Genomic DNA, 17,282 nt, shown 5'->3' with positions numbered 1-17,282 from the left:
CAAGGACTTATTGGAAAGGGATCACTTTCTGCTGACTGTCAGAGTGAGAGATGCCAGCTCCAGGGGCACCCGCCTGCAGCCTCGGCCTTATTCTTTCAAGGAGCTCAACCCCATAGAGCCGTCCTCACTGGGCCCATCTCTCACTGGCTGAGGGATGCAGCAGAACAGGCTGACTGAAAGTTGCAACTGCCACGCTCAGAATGCCCCAATCCTGCATCTCCCTTGAGCATGAGAGGGTGCCTTTCTGTGGATTTCCACCTCCTGCAAAATTTGCTGATGTCTCCAACTGCACATTCTCACAAAAGCCTCAGGCATTCAAAGCCTTCTGATACCATTTTAACCCCCTTGAGTTTTTATTCACTTTTCCATCAGGGGCAGGGAGGGAGGCAACAGGGTCCTCATGCCACAATCCATCCCAAGTCTAAGCCGACTTGGATCATGGACACACCAGCATGCCCAAGGAGGTTCCTGGACACAATCCCAGGACCTTCCCATGAGGGTCCAGTTGTATTACCACTGTGCCACTGCCTGGCCCCTCTTCTGATACCTTGTTGAAGCTTCCCACTGACATCACTTGTGTTCTGTGCTCAGCCTGCCCCACACATGTGCACGACAGCCCCTCATTCTGTAATCAATTCCCAAACAGACAGAAAACATGCTAGTCACCATCGTAAGCATCCCCTGCGTGATTTATCGCCATCATCACAATATTTTGTTTGGAGCTGTAAACCTCCGGACATAAATCAAGTCATTAGAAGGAATGACGTTTAATCCTGCAGAAGATCCCGCGGTGGGCGGAGCCCCTCTCACCCAGCCAGCGAATCATTAATTCTGGCAAGGATGGTCCCATGTGTACCTACAGGGGCAGCTCCTCATCTCCACCACCCACAGGCGTGGGAGGCCGAAAGCATAAGCCAGGCTGCTTTTGTTTCCTGGAATAGCACATTTCACAACTGCAAAGAGGTGCCCAAAACACATGCCCAGTGATCCAGACTGGAGAGACTTAATTCCACCGGAAATGCAGGCAGCCAGGAGGGGCCGCCTCAGTGCCTGTGATGGGCTCTCTGCATCCTGAGAGCAGCCACGCTGGTTGGACTTCAAAGGAAACAGGAAAGCAGCTCCGAGCATCTTCTTTAGCTCTCCTTTCAGGGTGACCCCAGCCACCCCCCACAAGCAGCCATCACATGGAAGCATATTCTATTTGCAAAGCCAGCCGAGTCTAATTTGCAGTGCTTTACTGCAGATGCACAGGCTGAGAAGAGACCTGCAAAGTCTTGAGAGGACAACTCAGGGGCCTTAGATGGTGTCTTTTAGGAACCCGGCAGCCCTCCACCCCACCCAGACAAACACTGGTATCCAGTTCCCTGCAAAATGTGCTTCTCACAGACAAAGACATCCCCAGAATGCTGGAGAAGGAAGGAGACAGGTGGATCTTGGCTGATGGCTTTTTCTTAGAAGACTTAGACAGATTCTAAGTATGCAGAACAGAAGAGTTGTGAAAATTCCAGATGACATTTCCAGTTCTACTTAATAGTCCTGTGCTTAGAGCTATTGGGGATGGTGTTAATGTGGCGATGTTGGGAAGTTTTTAGGGTGTTGGAGGTTGTGTTGCTGTGTTGTGTGGTTTGTATTTGAGCTGCCCCCCAGCACTGAGGAGTGTGGCCCAGGCTGGCTTATGGACACTTTTCACTCAGACTCCATTGCTATTTCCAGCTGAGAACTTCTGCCTGCCAGTGTTTCTCAAATCTGAGTCTTTGGTGCACATCTGCACGCCTCGGCTTCTCTGTCTCCTTCTCTGTGAAGACAGCATGTTATGGGGGGGTCCCTTAACACTTGCCTCACCTTCACCCGTTTAACTCAGCAAGTCCTCCAGCCTTCTGGCTTGATTGTTCACAGAATCTGCCCCTTCTTTCCCTGTCCCTGCCTAAGCTCAAGTTTCACCATCCCTCATCTGCAGCATGACATCACCGTCCTCATCTGACTTCTCTTGGACCTCACTCTTCTCCAGGTTGTTTCCCAATCACGTCCAGGATGATCTTTGAACAGGCAGCCTCTGGGACCCCTCTGCCCTCTCCCTATCTCTGCCACGCAGTCAGTGCCCTGGGGCGTGTCACCAGGGGCTGTGCCAGGTATTGAGGCTGCCTGGAGCTATAGCACATGAGGCAGACCTATGGATAAGCTGGGAGCGTGTGATGTGACACAGAGCCCAGCCTAGCATGGGCTGATCACTAGCTGCCTAGTTTCCCCATGATGGCCTGTGTTCAGCCCACTTGGCCTACTGTGGTCTGCTGCTGGCCGGAAGAGTCCTGCTGCCCACAGGGTACTGGGCTGGGACAGAGCCAGGGCTGACCATCAGAGGGAGCAGGAATTGGCTCTTGGCCAGGAATTCAGGGATGATGGTACCCGCACAGCCAGTCACTGCCAAGCCCAGGATTGATGTCAGTACTTGAGAGTCTTACCTCTCAGAGAAGCTGGCCAAATCCCCATGCCGGAGGCTTCCTGAACTGCTCTTTCCTTACCCTTGGCTGGCCCAGACTCCAAGTTCAAGGCCTGGCCTTGGGAGATTCACTTCTTTCAAACGTGGACTGCACATGTTCAGACCCTTGACAGAGAATAGCTGGATTGACTTTCGGGGCCCCCAAGGCTCCAGGCAGCCTCTGTGAGTCGCCAGAGGCTCCATGCTATTGGGGGACATACCGAATGACCTCCAAAATGCAGCTGCCCCTCAGTGTTCCCTGAGACCTGGAGGAGCCTGGGGCTGCAGCCGCCCACCCACTATGCTCTTGAGTCAGGACCAGAAGGAAGGGACTGCCACCCAGATGCAGGGACCCCTTGGGTTCAGTCAGTGGACGGCGTTGACTGCCAGGACGTGTCCATCGGGGGAGTTCAGCAAAGATAAACACACCCCTCCCCGAGCCCCCGGCAGCCCTTTTCAGTCTCGCTTGAAGGAGCCCCACCGTCCCGGGGGTTCTGGAGTACCTACCTCAAGGCAGGCAGCCTGCAGCGGGGACACTGCACACAAGCACCAGTGAGGGTGGGTTTGCTCTTGTGACTCCGCAGGGTACTGCCGGCAGTGGCTGTGACAGGGCTGACAGCCACAGGCCAGCTCAGTAATTGACGCCGCAGCTGGAACGACACATCTTGCGGCCGGCTAGAGCCGGACCGATCATTATCTTGCGGTCAGGCCACTGCAGTAATGAGGCTGCCCTGCTCACCGCCTCCAATGACTGCACCCTGGTGAAGGAGGACACACTGCCCATGTCTGTCCCTTGAGTGCCCATCATTGGCCGGGCCAGTTGGTAGTGTCGGCACTTTCCCTGCAAATGGCCCCTCCGTGGAGCCACCTCAGGGCTCAGGCTTCAGATGACTCACTCATTTATATTTCCTGGTAACTCCACAGTGGGAATTCATCATTATTTAGAACAAATTAGGCCCCTTCCTGCAGAGCTAGCTAGAGTGAAGTCACCAGGTACCCGGCTAGACAAATAGGAGGAGTTGCCATTTCGGTCCCTTTTGACCCACCAGACAAGCAACAGTGAGGCCACAGCTGCTCAGAGTTGGAGCTGTCACTCCCCTTGGGAGCAAGACAGGCTTCCGGCCCAGGCTCCCTGCCCCAGCCCTGCTTTCCCTCTCAGAGTGCTGGTCCCACACCCTTGCCAGTCTGGAAAAGCCACAGGTGGCCAAATGTGCTCCCCTGCACACCATCTACCCTGCTGCCCAGCCACTGCTCATCCGCTGGTCCCCTCATCCCCTCGTCTCCCTCCTCCAGCTGCCCTGTGGACATCTATCCTTAGGAGACCCATAGGCATCTCGAACTCGAGGGGGAATCCACTCCCCCACACACTTTGCTTCTAGCCTGTCCCCAGACCCTGCTGATGCGGTGGCTAGCTGGAGCCAGCTTATACTGGCCCACGAGGGCCAACCCCTATGGTCACGTCAGTAGCTTGAAATCTGCTGTGGTGGGAGTATTTACACCAGAGAAATCAGCAACACTGCAAATCAGGCTCCTCCCCACTCCACCCCATCCTGCCTCCCAGAGAGCCTGTTGTTAATCATTTACAGCACACCACTGCACTGATGAGCCCTCCTGAAAGTCTTTAATTTTTTTAGAATTATTTTATTTTAACTTTTTATTTATTTATTTATTGTGTCCAGAGAGGGACAGAGAGAGAGAGAGCAAGAGAGCAAGCTGCCAGGTCCGGAACTCGAACCACAGTCGACTCTGTGGGAGTCCAGCACCCAGAGAGCCTGTTGTTAATCATTTACAGCACACCACTGCACTGATGAGCCCTCCTGAAAGTCTTTAATTTTTTTAGAATTATTTTATTTTAACTTTTTATTTATTTATTTATTGTGTCCAGAGAGGGACAGAGAGAGAGAGAGCAAGAGAGCAAGCTGCCAGGTCCGGAACTCGAACCACAGTCGACTCTGTGGGAGTCCAGCACCCTTAACCACCATGCCACCTGCTGGCCTTCCTGAAATAGTCTTGATGGGTGCCTTCTCCTCTTCCCCGCAGTACCCCCGACCCCCACCTCCAGGTATTGGACGTCTCCTGCCTGCACAGTGGCTGTATCCAATGACCAACCCGTCTGCTCTGCCTTTGGCGCTTCAACTCAGAATTGTCCCTAAATTCAAAACAACTCATAGCTTAAAGCCCTCTTAGGCTCCCCTGGGCCTTAGGAGAGAAGGTCTGGAACCTTCCCAGGACTTAGGGTCCCTTGCCTGCCAGGCCCTGCCAGCTGTCCTGTCCTTCCTTTTCCTGACTCCCTTCAGTCTACATTAACCCTGAACCCCATAAGCCCTCCTCTCCCAGTACAAGGCCACCAAGTTCTGCCACAGACATCGTCATTATCCTCAGTTTGCCAGTTATTTGTCACTACCTCTGGAAGATGTCCAGAGACACTCCTGATGTCCCAGGCTTGCTGACACGCTCTCCTTCTGGCCCTCCATGACTGCCATGGCACACGGAATTGCTGTTTAGTGCCTCACTTCCTTGCTAGCCTGTGAGAACAGGGGCTATGACCATCCTATTTGTGCCCAAGATGCTGCCACTGGTGCCTAAGACACTGCCTGGCCATGAGTGAGTGGGCAGATGGTGAGGGACAGCATGGCCCCCGTGTCATGCGGGCTGCAGGGTGGAGGCCAGGTGAATGACTTACTGCCAACATTCTGCATGGGAGGCAGAGTCAGGGAAGGCTGGGAGCCTTCCTGGCTAGGGTCACAAAGTTCATCCTTTCTCGACTTCAGCAGCATCCTCCTACCTGTCCTTCAGGCCCGTGTGTGTTGGAAGGATGATGCAGGAGAGGAAAGGCTCGGACTGCTCTGAGCCGTCTGTGGTGGATTCAGACAGCAGACAGGATGTGAACACGCATACTGCCCTCCTGGTGCACGCCGCGTCACACAGCAGGAGGCGTGTCCTGTGATGCAGCCCTCGGTGTGCATATCATGGAGCATGCTAAGTCCCATCCCATGCAGTGTGCACACATGCAGAGTGTAATACAGTGGTGGCACTGGGCCCATAGATAGCCCCCAAACACCGCAGGAGACACCCACACTCTCTGATAGAAGAGCTTTGCAGTAGGAGTTGGGGATCTTCCCTGTGGACAGGCAGGGCAAATGCAGGGGGTGGGGGGCTCAGAACTTCCCTCCCTGCTGCCAAGTGATGGACAGGTGGGTGGGTGTGTAGCAGGCGGGACAGCTGTTGGGTTCGCAGCCTGGCTAACCGGCTGACTGGTTGACTGACAGGCAGCTCCGATGGCTGACTCTTTGACAGCTCCCAGGGAATTCACAACCAGGGCTGAGCTGACAGGGAACTACCCAGTTGAATCGAGGATCCTAATCACAGAGGCGAGGGAATAGAATCACTAAACAAAACAAGTACCAGTCAGAGCCATCAGCTGCCCATCGACCAAAACAGGAAGATTCCCACTTCCCTCCCCCACAGACACGTCCCAGAACCTCTGTGCTGGGTGCAGGAGCTGGGCTCAGGGAAACCCTGCTGCTCCAGAGGGAGCCAGGTGGTCAGGGTACCCGGAACCGACAGCTTCCATCCTGTGGCTCACACCAGCTCCTTTTCATTTGCACATTGGTGGACTTGCAGGGTGCGTGTTGTTAGCCCCTTTTATAAACGAAGAAGCGGATTCAGTGAGAGCATGCCTTTTCTGTTTTCCTTTCCTTCTTTTTTGATAGACTGACTTTCATTAAACGTTGTAACTTGGCCCAGCCTGTGTAGTGGAGGCGGTGGCGCACTGAACTGCAGCGAGGGAAGCCACGTGGCTGGCCGAGGGTCTGGATCCTCCAGTGCACGGAAATGGAAAACGGTGTGCGTGCCCAAGATCCTGATGAGCTGCAGGACTTGGGGTAGGGGACAGCAGTGACCAGGCACTGTGCAGAGTGCTCCCCTTTCTCTCTAGCCCCACGTCCCCCCACATACACACCGGCATGTGAAGGAGCTGGGCTCAGGGAAGTCATGAATAAAATAAATCACAAATAAGATTAACTTCATAGAGGTGTGACTCCGAGTAGACTCTCCAGGCAAAGGGAGAGGAAGCTTTTGCTCTGGTCTGAGCCAAAAGTTAGGCAGAGGGGTGGGTCACTGAATGGGCCCACTTTGACAGAGTCCAGTTGTCTTAGAGCAACTGGGAGAAGGCCACTCACGGAAGCTGGGGCTCAGAGCTCAAGGTGAGACCACTGCAGGAGAGCCACTCTGCACAGCCCCGAGCATATTTGGCCCGTGGTCACTCCGCCCACCCCGAGGTCCACACTCTGGCCACAGAGCTGCCTTAGGGGCCCAGGAGCAGCTGGTAGCCCCACCACCCAGAACCCTAGATACAAGGCCACCTGACGTTTCACTCTATGACAGAAACTAGGCTGTAGACTGCACCCTGGGCACCTAGTAGATAGTAAGTTGAAGCCACCAGATGGCATGGAGGTTAGGGCAGCTGCATCCTACATGGCCAACCACATGGTTCAAGTCCTGGACCTGGCAACTGGAAAAACACACTGGGCACGTGTGCCTGTGTGCCCCAAATCTGTAAAAGAATAATGGAGAGGAAGGGGTTGCCACATGGTCATCCTCCCCCTTTTTGTCTCTGGCAAGTGTGTGCACCTCATAGCGAAAAGAAAAAATGTAGTAGGTTGACTCTTCTGTGAACGCAAGTGAGAACGCAAAGCCCTTCAGCAAGGCTTCTTCCATCCAAATTCCGTGCCTGGAGTCCAGGCCGCCCTCTAATTGCCCAGTGCGTTGGAACTTCGGTTTTGCATCTCATCTGCATACATTAACAACACGCCCCAGATGGAAACAGCAGTTCACAGTGAGGCAGGCGGAGCCCCTTGGGAGCACTTTGCCCCTCACCCTTGGCTAGTGGGGACTGCAGAAGGGGAGAGTCTGAGCTAGTAAGAAAAAAAAAAGAAAAAAAAAACAGGCATTGTGCCCCTGCAGGGCCCCAATCCCAAGAGCAGGCTGCTGTCCCAGTATGCCGCAGATGGTGGAGATGGTGACAGGAGACAACTGGGTGTGCTGAAGGTCAAGGGGAGCCCCAGCAGAGATGGGGTGCACAACCTCCCCAGCCAGGCTTCTGCTGTCTGCTTCTAGCCCCTCAGGGTGGCACCTGCCACCCAGACATGCAGGCCCTTCCTAAGGCTGTGAGACCAAGCTGCTGGACTTCCTGCTCAGGTTTGGGGCCACCAGCCAGAACCCAGGCTCCACCTCAGCGGGAAGTCCAGAGCCAGCTCTCGGTTCCAGCAGGATGTATTGAGCTCCTGCTGTGTGTCAGGCATTCTGGCAGACCGCCCCAGATGGACAAGACACAGCCCCCCTCCCAAGGACACCGAGAACTACCATGACCCCTCACTACTGACGGACAGACCAACCGACAGGGGGACTAGATCCTCACCCCTCCCAGGTTGCACCTGCCCTGCCTTGAGAATCCTCTTAAAGCCCTTGAAATTATGTCGCCCCTGCTCTGGGTTCAGTTGTGTCTCCCCTCTAAATAATGCTGAAATCCCATCCCCCGGACCCCATGACTGTCATCTTGTGGGATCTCTGCAGATTTAATCAAGTTAAGGTGAGGCTGGCCTGGGACCAGCAGTTAGCGTAATGGATATGTTGCTGGATTCCCATGTAGTCGACCGCGGTTTGCGTCCCGGACCCAGTGGCTTAAAACTCACGCCGGGCGCGTGTGCGTGTGTGCCCAAGATCCCGAGAGGAGAATAGAGAAGGGATTGCGGTGTGACCATCCCCCCAGGGGGTGATTTCTTGCTTTCCATCTCTCTGTCTGTCTGGCAAGTGCACGCACTCTATAGCGAAAACCTCTCAAAAAAAAAAAAAAAGAAGATGAGGTTGGCCTGGCCTTTTTGTGGCACAGTAATATGCTGGACCGTGGAACTGGAAGCCACGTGCCGACTGCGGTTTGAGTCCTGAGCCTGTTCAGTCTGAAACACACTGGGCATGTGTGTGGTGTGTGCATGCCCCAGATCTTGGGGGGCTGGAGGACTAGAGGAAGGGGCTCAAAGCATGGCCAGGCCCTATAGACGGCACCTCTCTCTTCCTCTCTCTCCTCTTCATCGCTCGCATGTGTCCTGTCATGAACAACTGAAAGTTTTTCAAAGCCGAGGTCATCAGAGTGAGCCCTATTTCGGTATGACTGGTGCCTTTGTGAGAACAGGAGAGATGAGCCAGCTGATGATGTGGTGATTAGGGCAGCTGGATCCCCCATGGCTGACTATGGTTCAAGTCCCAGACCTGGCAGCTTAAAAAACACTCTGGGTGCATGTACACACGTGCCCAAAATCCCGAGAGGAGAGAAAAATTGAGAAGGTATTGTTGCGTGACTATTCCCCATAGGGGGTGCTTTCTCACTCTCTCTCTCTGTGTGTGCATGTGTGTGTCTCTGGTGATCACATTTGCTCTCTGGCAAATTTTTAAAAAAAAAAGTGGTAACAGCAGATGCAGATGGCGTAATGGTTATGTCACTGTACTCCTGCGTAGTCAACCGTGGTTCAAGTCCCAGACCCAATGGCTTAAAACTCATGCTGGGTGCATGTGTGTGTGTGTGCCCAAAATCCCAAGAGGGAAATAGAGAAGAGATTGAGACATGGCCATCCCCCCCCGGGGGGGGGGGAGGGGGGGTTTTTCGCTTTATTTCCCCGGGGGGCACACGCACCTTAAAGCAAAAAAAAAAAAAAAAAAAAGGAAGAGGAGAGAAGTAGGCAGCCATGTAAAGACAGGGTGGAAGGTGAACTCTGTTGGCAAGGTCAAGGAACACCCAGACGCTGCCAGCAGCTGGAAAAAGCAAGGACGGCTCCTCCCCAAAGAGAGCATGGCCCTGCCAATACCTTCCTGCGCCTGGACTTCAGAATGTGAGCAAGACGCTGTTGTTATTTTAAGTCGCCCATTTTGTGATACTTTGTTACAGCAGCCACAAGAAACTAATACACTTCCTATGATGGTTAATTGTATGTGTCCACCTGGCTAGGCTGTGGTTTGGTCAAACACCAGCCTGTGCAGACATTTCTTAGCTATGATTATCATTTAACTCAGTAGACTTAGAGTATAGCAGATTACATTGGCCCCTCCATTACATGGGTGAGCCTCAAGGAATTCTGCCTCCAGGCTTCCCCCAGATTCCAGCTGCAACATCAGGCCTTCTTTAGGTCTCCAGCCTGCTGCCTGCAGATTTCAGACTGCCAGCTCCCACAGTTGTACAAGCTGGTTCCTTAAAAATAAATCTCTCTCTGGGGAACCAGCAGTTAGCGTAATGGCTATGTCGCTGGACTCCCACGTGGTCGACCGCGGTTCGTGTCCCGGACCTGGTGGCTTAAAACTCACGCCGGGTGCGTGTGCGTGTGTGCCCAAGATCCCGAGAGGAGAATGGAGGAGAAGGGATTGCGGCGTGACCATCCCCCTTGGGGGGTGATTTCTCGCTTTCTGTCTCTATGTCTCTCTCTGTCTGTCTCGCATGCGCCCTACAGTGAAAATCTCTCCAAAAAATAAATAAATAAATGAATGAATAAATAAATAAATAAATAAATAAATCTCTTAAGGGCCAGCAGGTGGCATTGTGGTCCGAGTCCCAGACCCAGCAACTAGAAACTCACACCGGACACATGTGCGTGTGCCCAAAATCCTGAGAGGAGCACGGAGGAGAAGAGATTGTGACATAGCCATCCCCCCTGCGGAGTGATTTCTCACTTTCTATCTCTCCAGAGTGTGCATGCACCTTGTAGCAAAACATCTTTCTAAATAAATAAATGCGCTCTCTCTCCTCTCTCCTTTTCCTCTCTTCCATTCTCCTTTCTCGTCTTTTTCTTCCTCCCCTCTCTCCTGTGTCCCTTTCCCACCCTCCTTTCTCCTACCCCACCATACACACGACTTCTGTTGGTTCTGTTTCTCTAGAGAACCCTAATACTCCTCCTCATTCACAGGCCTTCTCCTCAAGGTCTCCTCTCCTGAGCCCAGTGCCCCGCACCCTCCCTGCCAGCACCCCTGCACCCGGGGCACCCACTCTGTGGTCAACACCGCCGAGTGAGATTAAGAGCACTGACTGGCCCTGGGGCCCAGAGCCCTTCCTCAGGCACACATTCGGTGGAGGAGTTCTTTCTTTCTTTTGTCTTTTTTCTTTTTTTTTTTTAATAAAAAGATAAGCCAGCCAGGGGCGTGGTGGTTAAGGCAACTGGATCCCTCATGACCGAGTGCATGGTTCAAGTCCTGGACCTGGTGGCTTGAGAAACATGCCAAGTGCATTTGTATGCACGCCCAAAACCCTAAAAGGTGGAAGAGGTGGAGGAGAAGGAATGGCGTGACCATTCCCCACGGAGGATGCTTTCTCACTTCTCTCTCTCCTCTCTCTCCCCTCTCTCTCTCTCATCTCTCTCTCTGGCAGGTGCACACACTCTGACAGATTTGAAAAATAGGAGCCAGCAGGTGGCGTTGTGGTTAAGGGTGTTGGACTCCCACATGACCAACTGCAGTTCGAGTCCTGAACCTGGTGACTTGCTTTCTCACTTTCTCCCCCTCTGCGGTCAAATTAAAAATAAATGAAGTTAAATAAAATAATTTTAAAATATGTATATATAAATGTATAAATGAATGGGTTTATTTATTAATTCCATGAGTAAGCGAGACACGTGGAGAGAAACAGAGACAGCACGTCAACAGGATCCCGATGCCAGGATCCACCCCCAGCCTTAGCTAGCCCCAGACCATGGGCACACGTGTGCCCAAAGTACTTCAGGGAGCTCTTTAGATTTGAACTGACGACCTTGTCATGTGGGTCTGCCTCACAGCGCATTGTTTTACCCCTGCACCACTGTCTGCCCCCAGGAGCTGCTTGTTTCTAATTGGGGATTGGAAACAGCAGAGCCTGGCTGGGAGCCTGTGCTGCCCAGGGCAACAGCATCAGTCCCACTAAGTGCACCCGCCAGGGAATCTGGGATGGAGCTAACGCTTAGACTCAGGGCTAAGTACCCAGAGCTGTCATCCTCCTCCTCAAGCATGACTTTTCTTTTTTTTTTTTCATTTTTTTCCATCGGGCACGTGTGCTCACTGGAGAGAGACAGAGAGAGACACTGAGAGGGAACGTAAAACATCACCCCCCAGGGGAATGGTCACACCACAGTCCCCTCTCCTCCAGGGATTTTGGGTACACATGCCCAGCATGATTTTCAAGCCTCCAGGTCTAGGACTTGAACCTCAGTTGAGCCATGTGAGAATCCTGCACCTTAAACACCATGCAACCTGCTAGTCACTCAAATATGATTTGCCTTAGGGTGGGGAGCAGGGTCAGGGGCTCGTGAGACCCTTGCAGCCCTTCCTAGGCACCTGGGGCCTGTTTTCACCCTTAGTGTTGCCTGACTAAACAGCCTGACCAAAAGGCTGGATCCCAACCCCCACTGCCCGTGGGTCCCGGGGAATGGGCTTTTGTGTGGTACCCAGCAGGTCTGTCCTGTGACTGGAGCGGAGAAGGCACTTCTGGCAGCTCCTTCTCCCCAGCAGCCCACATGCATGAAGCCCCCTCCCGGCCTGCCCAGACCCCGCTGCACAGCCTGCTCATTAACACATCAGGCTCGCTCACCCTCCTCAGTGAGGACGCGCCCCACCCAACAGCGCGAAGGAAAACATCTCTGTGAACACGACGAGTTCACAGAGTGGAACGCGCTTGGCAGTCCCATCACTCACGCCTTGTTTACTCTCACCGGTGCTCGCTCTTCTCGTGTGGCGTGCGTTTCAGCCACTCCAGGCATGTCATCTGTCCAGACAGAGACCCCGCTCATGTCTCACGGTGCAGGGATTGGCTCTCCTTACAGGTGTGTAACAGGGCTCCCGTGGATTTACATCGACAAAAAGGACAGGTCACCCAGACACTGGCCAGCCTTGGGATTCTCCTGTCGGAGTAGGGGGGTGGAGAGACAAGGGGCATGACAGCGTTGGGGACATTGAATGGAAGAGGAGGCTGGGAGCCGTGTGCGTGCGCTGCTCGGCAAGCCCACTGACTTACCTGGATGGCACGTTTATGCCGGTGGTAGTTACACTGAGGCCAGCCTCCCTGCCCAGAAGTCTCCATGGCCCAGTGCCTCTGAGGCCCGTGGCAAACCACCCTCATCCTCGCGAGAGGCAGCAGAGACAGGGCCTTGACCGCCCTTTCCATTGCTCTCTGCGGAGCTGTCCGTGGTCCTGAGTGTGGCCCTTTTGGGCGTGTGCAGCCCCAGCCTCCCAGGCCCAAGGGTCTCCGCCTTCGCTGGCCCAGAGCTGTGAGTGTTGTTTGCTTCCAACCTTTCCCTGAGCAGTGCATGGAAGCGCAGCTCTCTCCAGGGAAAAAGTGTGGACGCGGGGCCCTTGGGAGAGTCCTTTCTATTTCCTTCATTATATTTGTCTTTATTCAAAAGCAGCCTTGTGGCCGTAGGATTCTCTTTGCCCAATGAGCTGCCCCGTTACTGTTATCTGTTACTGCATCTGTTACATCCACAAAGCAATTTTGCTTTTTTTCTTGTAAGTTCTTTCTTCTGAGAGGGGTACCCACAACAGTGTCCCCATGCCATGATTCACCCCCAGCCCCAGCCAGCCTGGCTCACGGGCAAGCACACGCATACCTGCTGTGCACAGAGAGGCTCCAGGAGGCGAACCAGAGCCCTTCTGGGGGTCCAGCTGTGCTAGCCCTGCAGCACTGTCTGACCCCTGCGACTTTGCTTTTCAAAGCAGGCAGTGGCGGCCAGCTTGGCTTTGTGGGGAAATGCCGCTGAGAAGTCGGGAGGGGCCCCCAGCCCTGAGAGCAATCCAACAGGAGCTTTCCTCTCGACCCAAGCCAACAGCCAGCCTGGCCAGCCTCGGAGTGGGCCCAGCCGGGAAACTGCCTTCGGCTCATAGTCTGGGGTCTGGGAGGCAGTGCCTGCCCACCCAGTCTGCAGACATAGAATGGGGCAGGTCCCACAGCCCACCACCCCCAGGCTATGAGGACTGTGCTGCTGGGGGGCTGCAACCCCGAGAAGCACAGTCTCATTCAACTTCACCCGCTGCCGAATGCCTTTCGGAAGTGGCTCCTCAGCCCCACTCTTGGCCAGCTCTGGTATGACTCATTTGCTCCAGAAAAGGAATATAAATAAGCACCGTCGCCCCTTGACAAGTTGACAGGAGTGACAAGCAGAGTAAATTCCCGTATCTGAGACTCAGAGGAGGAGAGGTGATTTAGCAGAGCCAGCTGCCGTCACCAGAAGAAAATAATTAAGGAAACCCGGCAGTGTGGAGGAAAACGGAGCGCTGCGGCGGGTCCCTTCTGCTGAGGAGATCTGTCATCATTGGCTGCAGGAGAGAACCCCGCACACCGGAGAGAAATGAGCTCAGGAAGCTGGGAGGGAGACAGCCACGAAGATGGGATGAAGCACATGGGGGGAGGTAGCCGCGAGGAGGGAAATGTTTCCTGGGTGCTTGGGAGGTTTGTGTCTCAGGCCAGCCACTGCTCACACCCCATACCCTGAGGGGTGCAGCTGACTCTGTTGAGAGCTGCCCCTCAGCCCCCATGGAAGAGTCTGGAAGGCCTGGTTCAGAGCCTTCCACATACGTATGTGCATACACCTGGGGATGCCCAGGAAGGAGGGGCCCCATGCCCTTTGCTCTGAAGGTGCACACCCCTGTTCCAGCCTGGAGGGAGAGGGAATGGCGTGGCAGCGGAAGGATGCGCGTGCTCAGTCCTGCCTTTGTTTCCACCTCTCCTGGGACTCAAAGAAGTTTCTAGCAACCCCAGGACTCTCCAGCCCAGGGGTGTCCTTGCATCCCCCTCCGTGCTTCGTTGTGAGTGAGAGAGATGTGCGGCACAGCCTCAGCCTGGCGGGCAGGAGGCCACGCTCAGGGCACTCACTGGCTGACACTGTAAGACTGGGCCCTGGGGGGCCAGCAGGTGGCACAGCGGTTAAGGTGTGCTGGACTCCCATATGGGTGACTGTGTTTCGAGTCCCAGATCTGGCAGCTTGAAAAATCACTCCAGGCGGTAGAGACTGGAAGATTGGAAGGCGTAGAAGCATTGGAAATAGTTAAGCACACTGGTGACTATGGAAGGAGGGTGGGCGAGGGGGAGAGTGTAAGGAAGGAAATTAGGGAGAAAAACAGAGAAGTAAGACATTCGTGGGACACAGAAATGGTTTAATACCTCTTGATGAGAACATGAAGAGTATTCTCAACTGGATTGGTCTGAGTGTCTTTCATGTTGTGTAAATTCTTTCTACAAGCTAAATGATATATAGCAATCTAATGTATAAAAAATTTTTTTTAAAAAAAAAAGAAAATCATTCCAGGCACATGTGCACGCATGCCCAAGATCCCAGGAGGAGGATGGGATTGTGATAGTCATCCCCCTTGGGAATGATTTCTCACTTTCCCTTCCACTATCTGTCTTCCTGTCTCTCCTCTCCAGCAGCACGCAGCCCCCAAAGACAAAAAATTTAAAAAAAAAAAAAAAAAAAAAGGTCCTGGGAAGAAATCCACTGTCTCTCTGGGGCAAAGAAGACCCAATGTCCCCACCCCCAAGCTAGGCTCCAGCCACTGGACCTCCACCCCAGTACACGGAGCTAGCAAGGAAAGCTCTGGCCACCAGACCCCCCCACCCCCTCCCCAGATGGCAGCCCAGACTCGGTCTGGTGTGGTCAGGCACGGCTCCACTGTGCCAGCTGGAAGTTCTAACTCTCTTCTTTTTTTTAAGAACTTTTTAAATTTAACTTTATTTATTTATTTAACTTTTAATTTTGACCACAGAGGGACAGTGTGTGTGTGAGAGAGAGAACGTGACAAAGCTGCCAGGTCCGGGACTCGAAGCGGGGTTGGCCACGTGGGAGTCCAGCACCCTTAACCACCACGCCACCTGCCGGCCCCCTAGCTCTCTTCATACTTAAGGGATGGTGGTTCTGATTGTGACTGTGGCTTTGGCAAAGCCTCAGAGCAGAAATGCCCCCCCACCACATGGCACGGGAGCAGTAAGAGCCCCACAGGCCTCAGCCACCAGGCAAGGACTGGGGAAGGAGGCCCAGACTTCTCAATAATTTCCCTAAAGGGAAATCTTGTGCTTCTAGAATCTTCCTCCAAGACAGATCAAATAAAGTATAAAGGCCAAAGGTCACCTCACTAGACCTTGTTATCCTGAGTCACCCTGGTCTGGGAGAGAGCCCTCCTGGTGGGCAGAGAAGACATTCTGGAGTGTGGCCAGTGATGGCCTCTCCGTCTTCCCCACATCCCCAGTAAGTGCTTATAAGACAGTCACTCGAAGTTTCTGCTCAGCCCTTTGGAGGAGACCAGGCTGAATCAGAACTGGTCAGCTCATCCCCTAGGCCAGCTGAGGAAGCTGCAAAGTGGGGCCAGGGGTGGTGTGGTGGTTAAGGCGGCTGGATCACACACAGCCAACTGTATGGTTCAAGTCCTGGACCTAGCAGCTCGGAAAACATGCCGAAAGAAGGGAGCGATGGCGGAGAAAGGGTTGTAGTGTAAGCATACCTCACAGGGGGTGCTTTCTCTCCCCACCGTCCCACCCCACCCCGCCCCAGCGAGCACACATGCCCTCTGGAAAATTAAAAAGAAAAAGGAAATCGCAAGTGAATGCCCAGCTTAGGGACTACCCAGAGCGGGAGAGGAGCAGCACGCTCCATTCCCAGGCCTGGTGTGTGCAGTGGGTGTGAGTGTGTCCTACTCCAAGTACAGAGAATCCAGGCCAGCGAGAACCGAGGCAGGGCTGCGGAGTGTGGGGAGAGGAGCACAGAGCTCTCTGCAGGGTCCTTTCCCTGTGACTTAATGACGGGACTGAGAGGCGGGGTGGCCGGTCTGGCTGCTTCACTGGGCAGGTGTGTGGGCACGCCTGGGCAGGGCAGCTTCCCAGACCTGCCAGATCGCACCGGGAGGTGAGGTGCTGAGAAGCGAGCATCTAGGGGAGCCAGGGGGTCACTTCTGGGAGGTAGAGGGATCCAGCCCTGCACTGTGCCCCCTCCCCCGTCTTTTCACTTGGCCCACCCCAAGTTCCCACCATCCTGGGTGTCCCCAGTCAAGAGCCCATAGCAGGTCACCGGGAGCCACATGGTTCTTCCTCTGCTCACGCTGCCTTCTTCTCTGCTTTTCAGGAATAAAGTTCAGCATCAGGCCACAGCAGCCCCACAACGTAAGTTCTGGGAGTCACATACATCTCCGCACACGCAGTCTGAGGATAAGAACATTGGGAGCTGACGTTGAATCCATTCCTGGAAAGAAAAATGTGTCCGGTCCTTTCCAAGAGCCTTGGGAACAAAGCCCAGGGCTTTGGATCCATGAATTTCCCTTTTGCGTTCAATGGCTGCTTTGGCCTGTGCTAACAGCTCAGTAAATCTGAGCCAGCTTCCTTCAGGCTGCCCTCGCTGGCCAAGCCGGGGTTCCTTGGACGGCTGCGCCACCTTGTGGCCGAAACGACACTTGCATCTTAGGTCTCTCACCTGTGGCAAGCAGGGGAAGGGAGGCAGGTCTTCTGGGGCTGAATGGGGAGTCAGGCCCCAGGGGGGGTTACATCTGCGGGTCATCACCAACCATCATGCATTAGGGATAATCATATGTAATAGCTTAGAGTGAGAGTTTTAAAATTTATTTCTACATTTAATTATTCTGAGAGAGAGAGAGGTGCCCCCCCAACAGGCTCTTGACACCAGGCCACACCCCCAGCCTCAGCCAGCTCAGGTCATGGGCAGACATCCCAGGTGGTCCCAGAAAGGTCTCTGGACCCAAATAAGATCTTTCCCAGGTGGGTTTAACATTGCGGCGGGGGGGGGGGGGGGGGGGCGCCACG

General features: G+C 54.0%; 1 protein-coding gene across 1 annotated transcript in view; it reads left to right on the top strand.

Annotated features, from left to right (window-relative positions):
- The window catches only part of CHST8 (carbohydrate sulfotransferase 8), a 95,880-nt gene that overhangs the window by 70,648 nt on the left and 7,950 nt on the right, over positions 1-17,282 (top strand). The window contains 1 exon segment of the mRNA XM_006167977.1: positions 16,591-16,628. Within this exon segment, the coding sequence (XP_006168039.1) occupies positions 16,591-16,628 (38 nt within the window).

This window comes from Tupaia chinensis, unplaced genomic scaffold (genome assembly GCF_000334495.1).
Source record: "Tupaia chinensis unplaced genomic scaffold, TupChi_1.0 Scaffold145396_1, whole genome shotgun sequence".
In the NCBI taxonomy this organism is placed as follows: domain Eukaryota; kingdom Metazoa; phylum Chordata; class Mammalia; order Scandentia; family Tupaiidae; genus Tupaia; species Tupaia belangeri.
The sequence above is the reverse complement of the archived record's forward strand: the minus strand, read 5'-3'. Positions and strand labels throughout refer to the sequence as shown.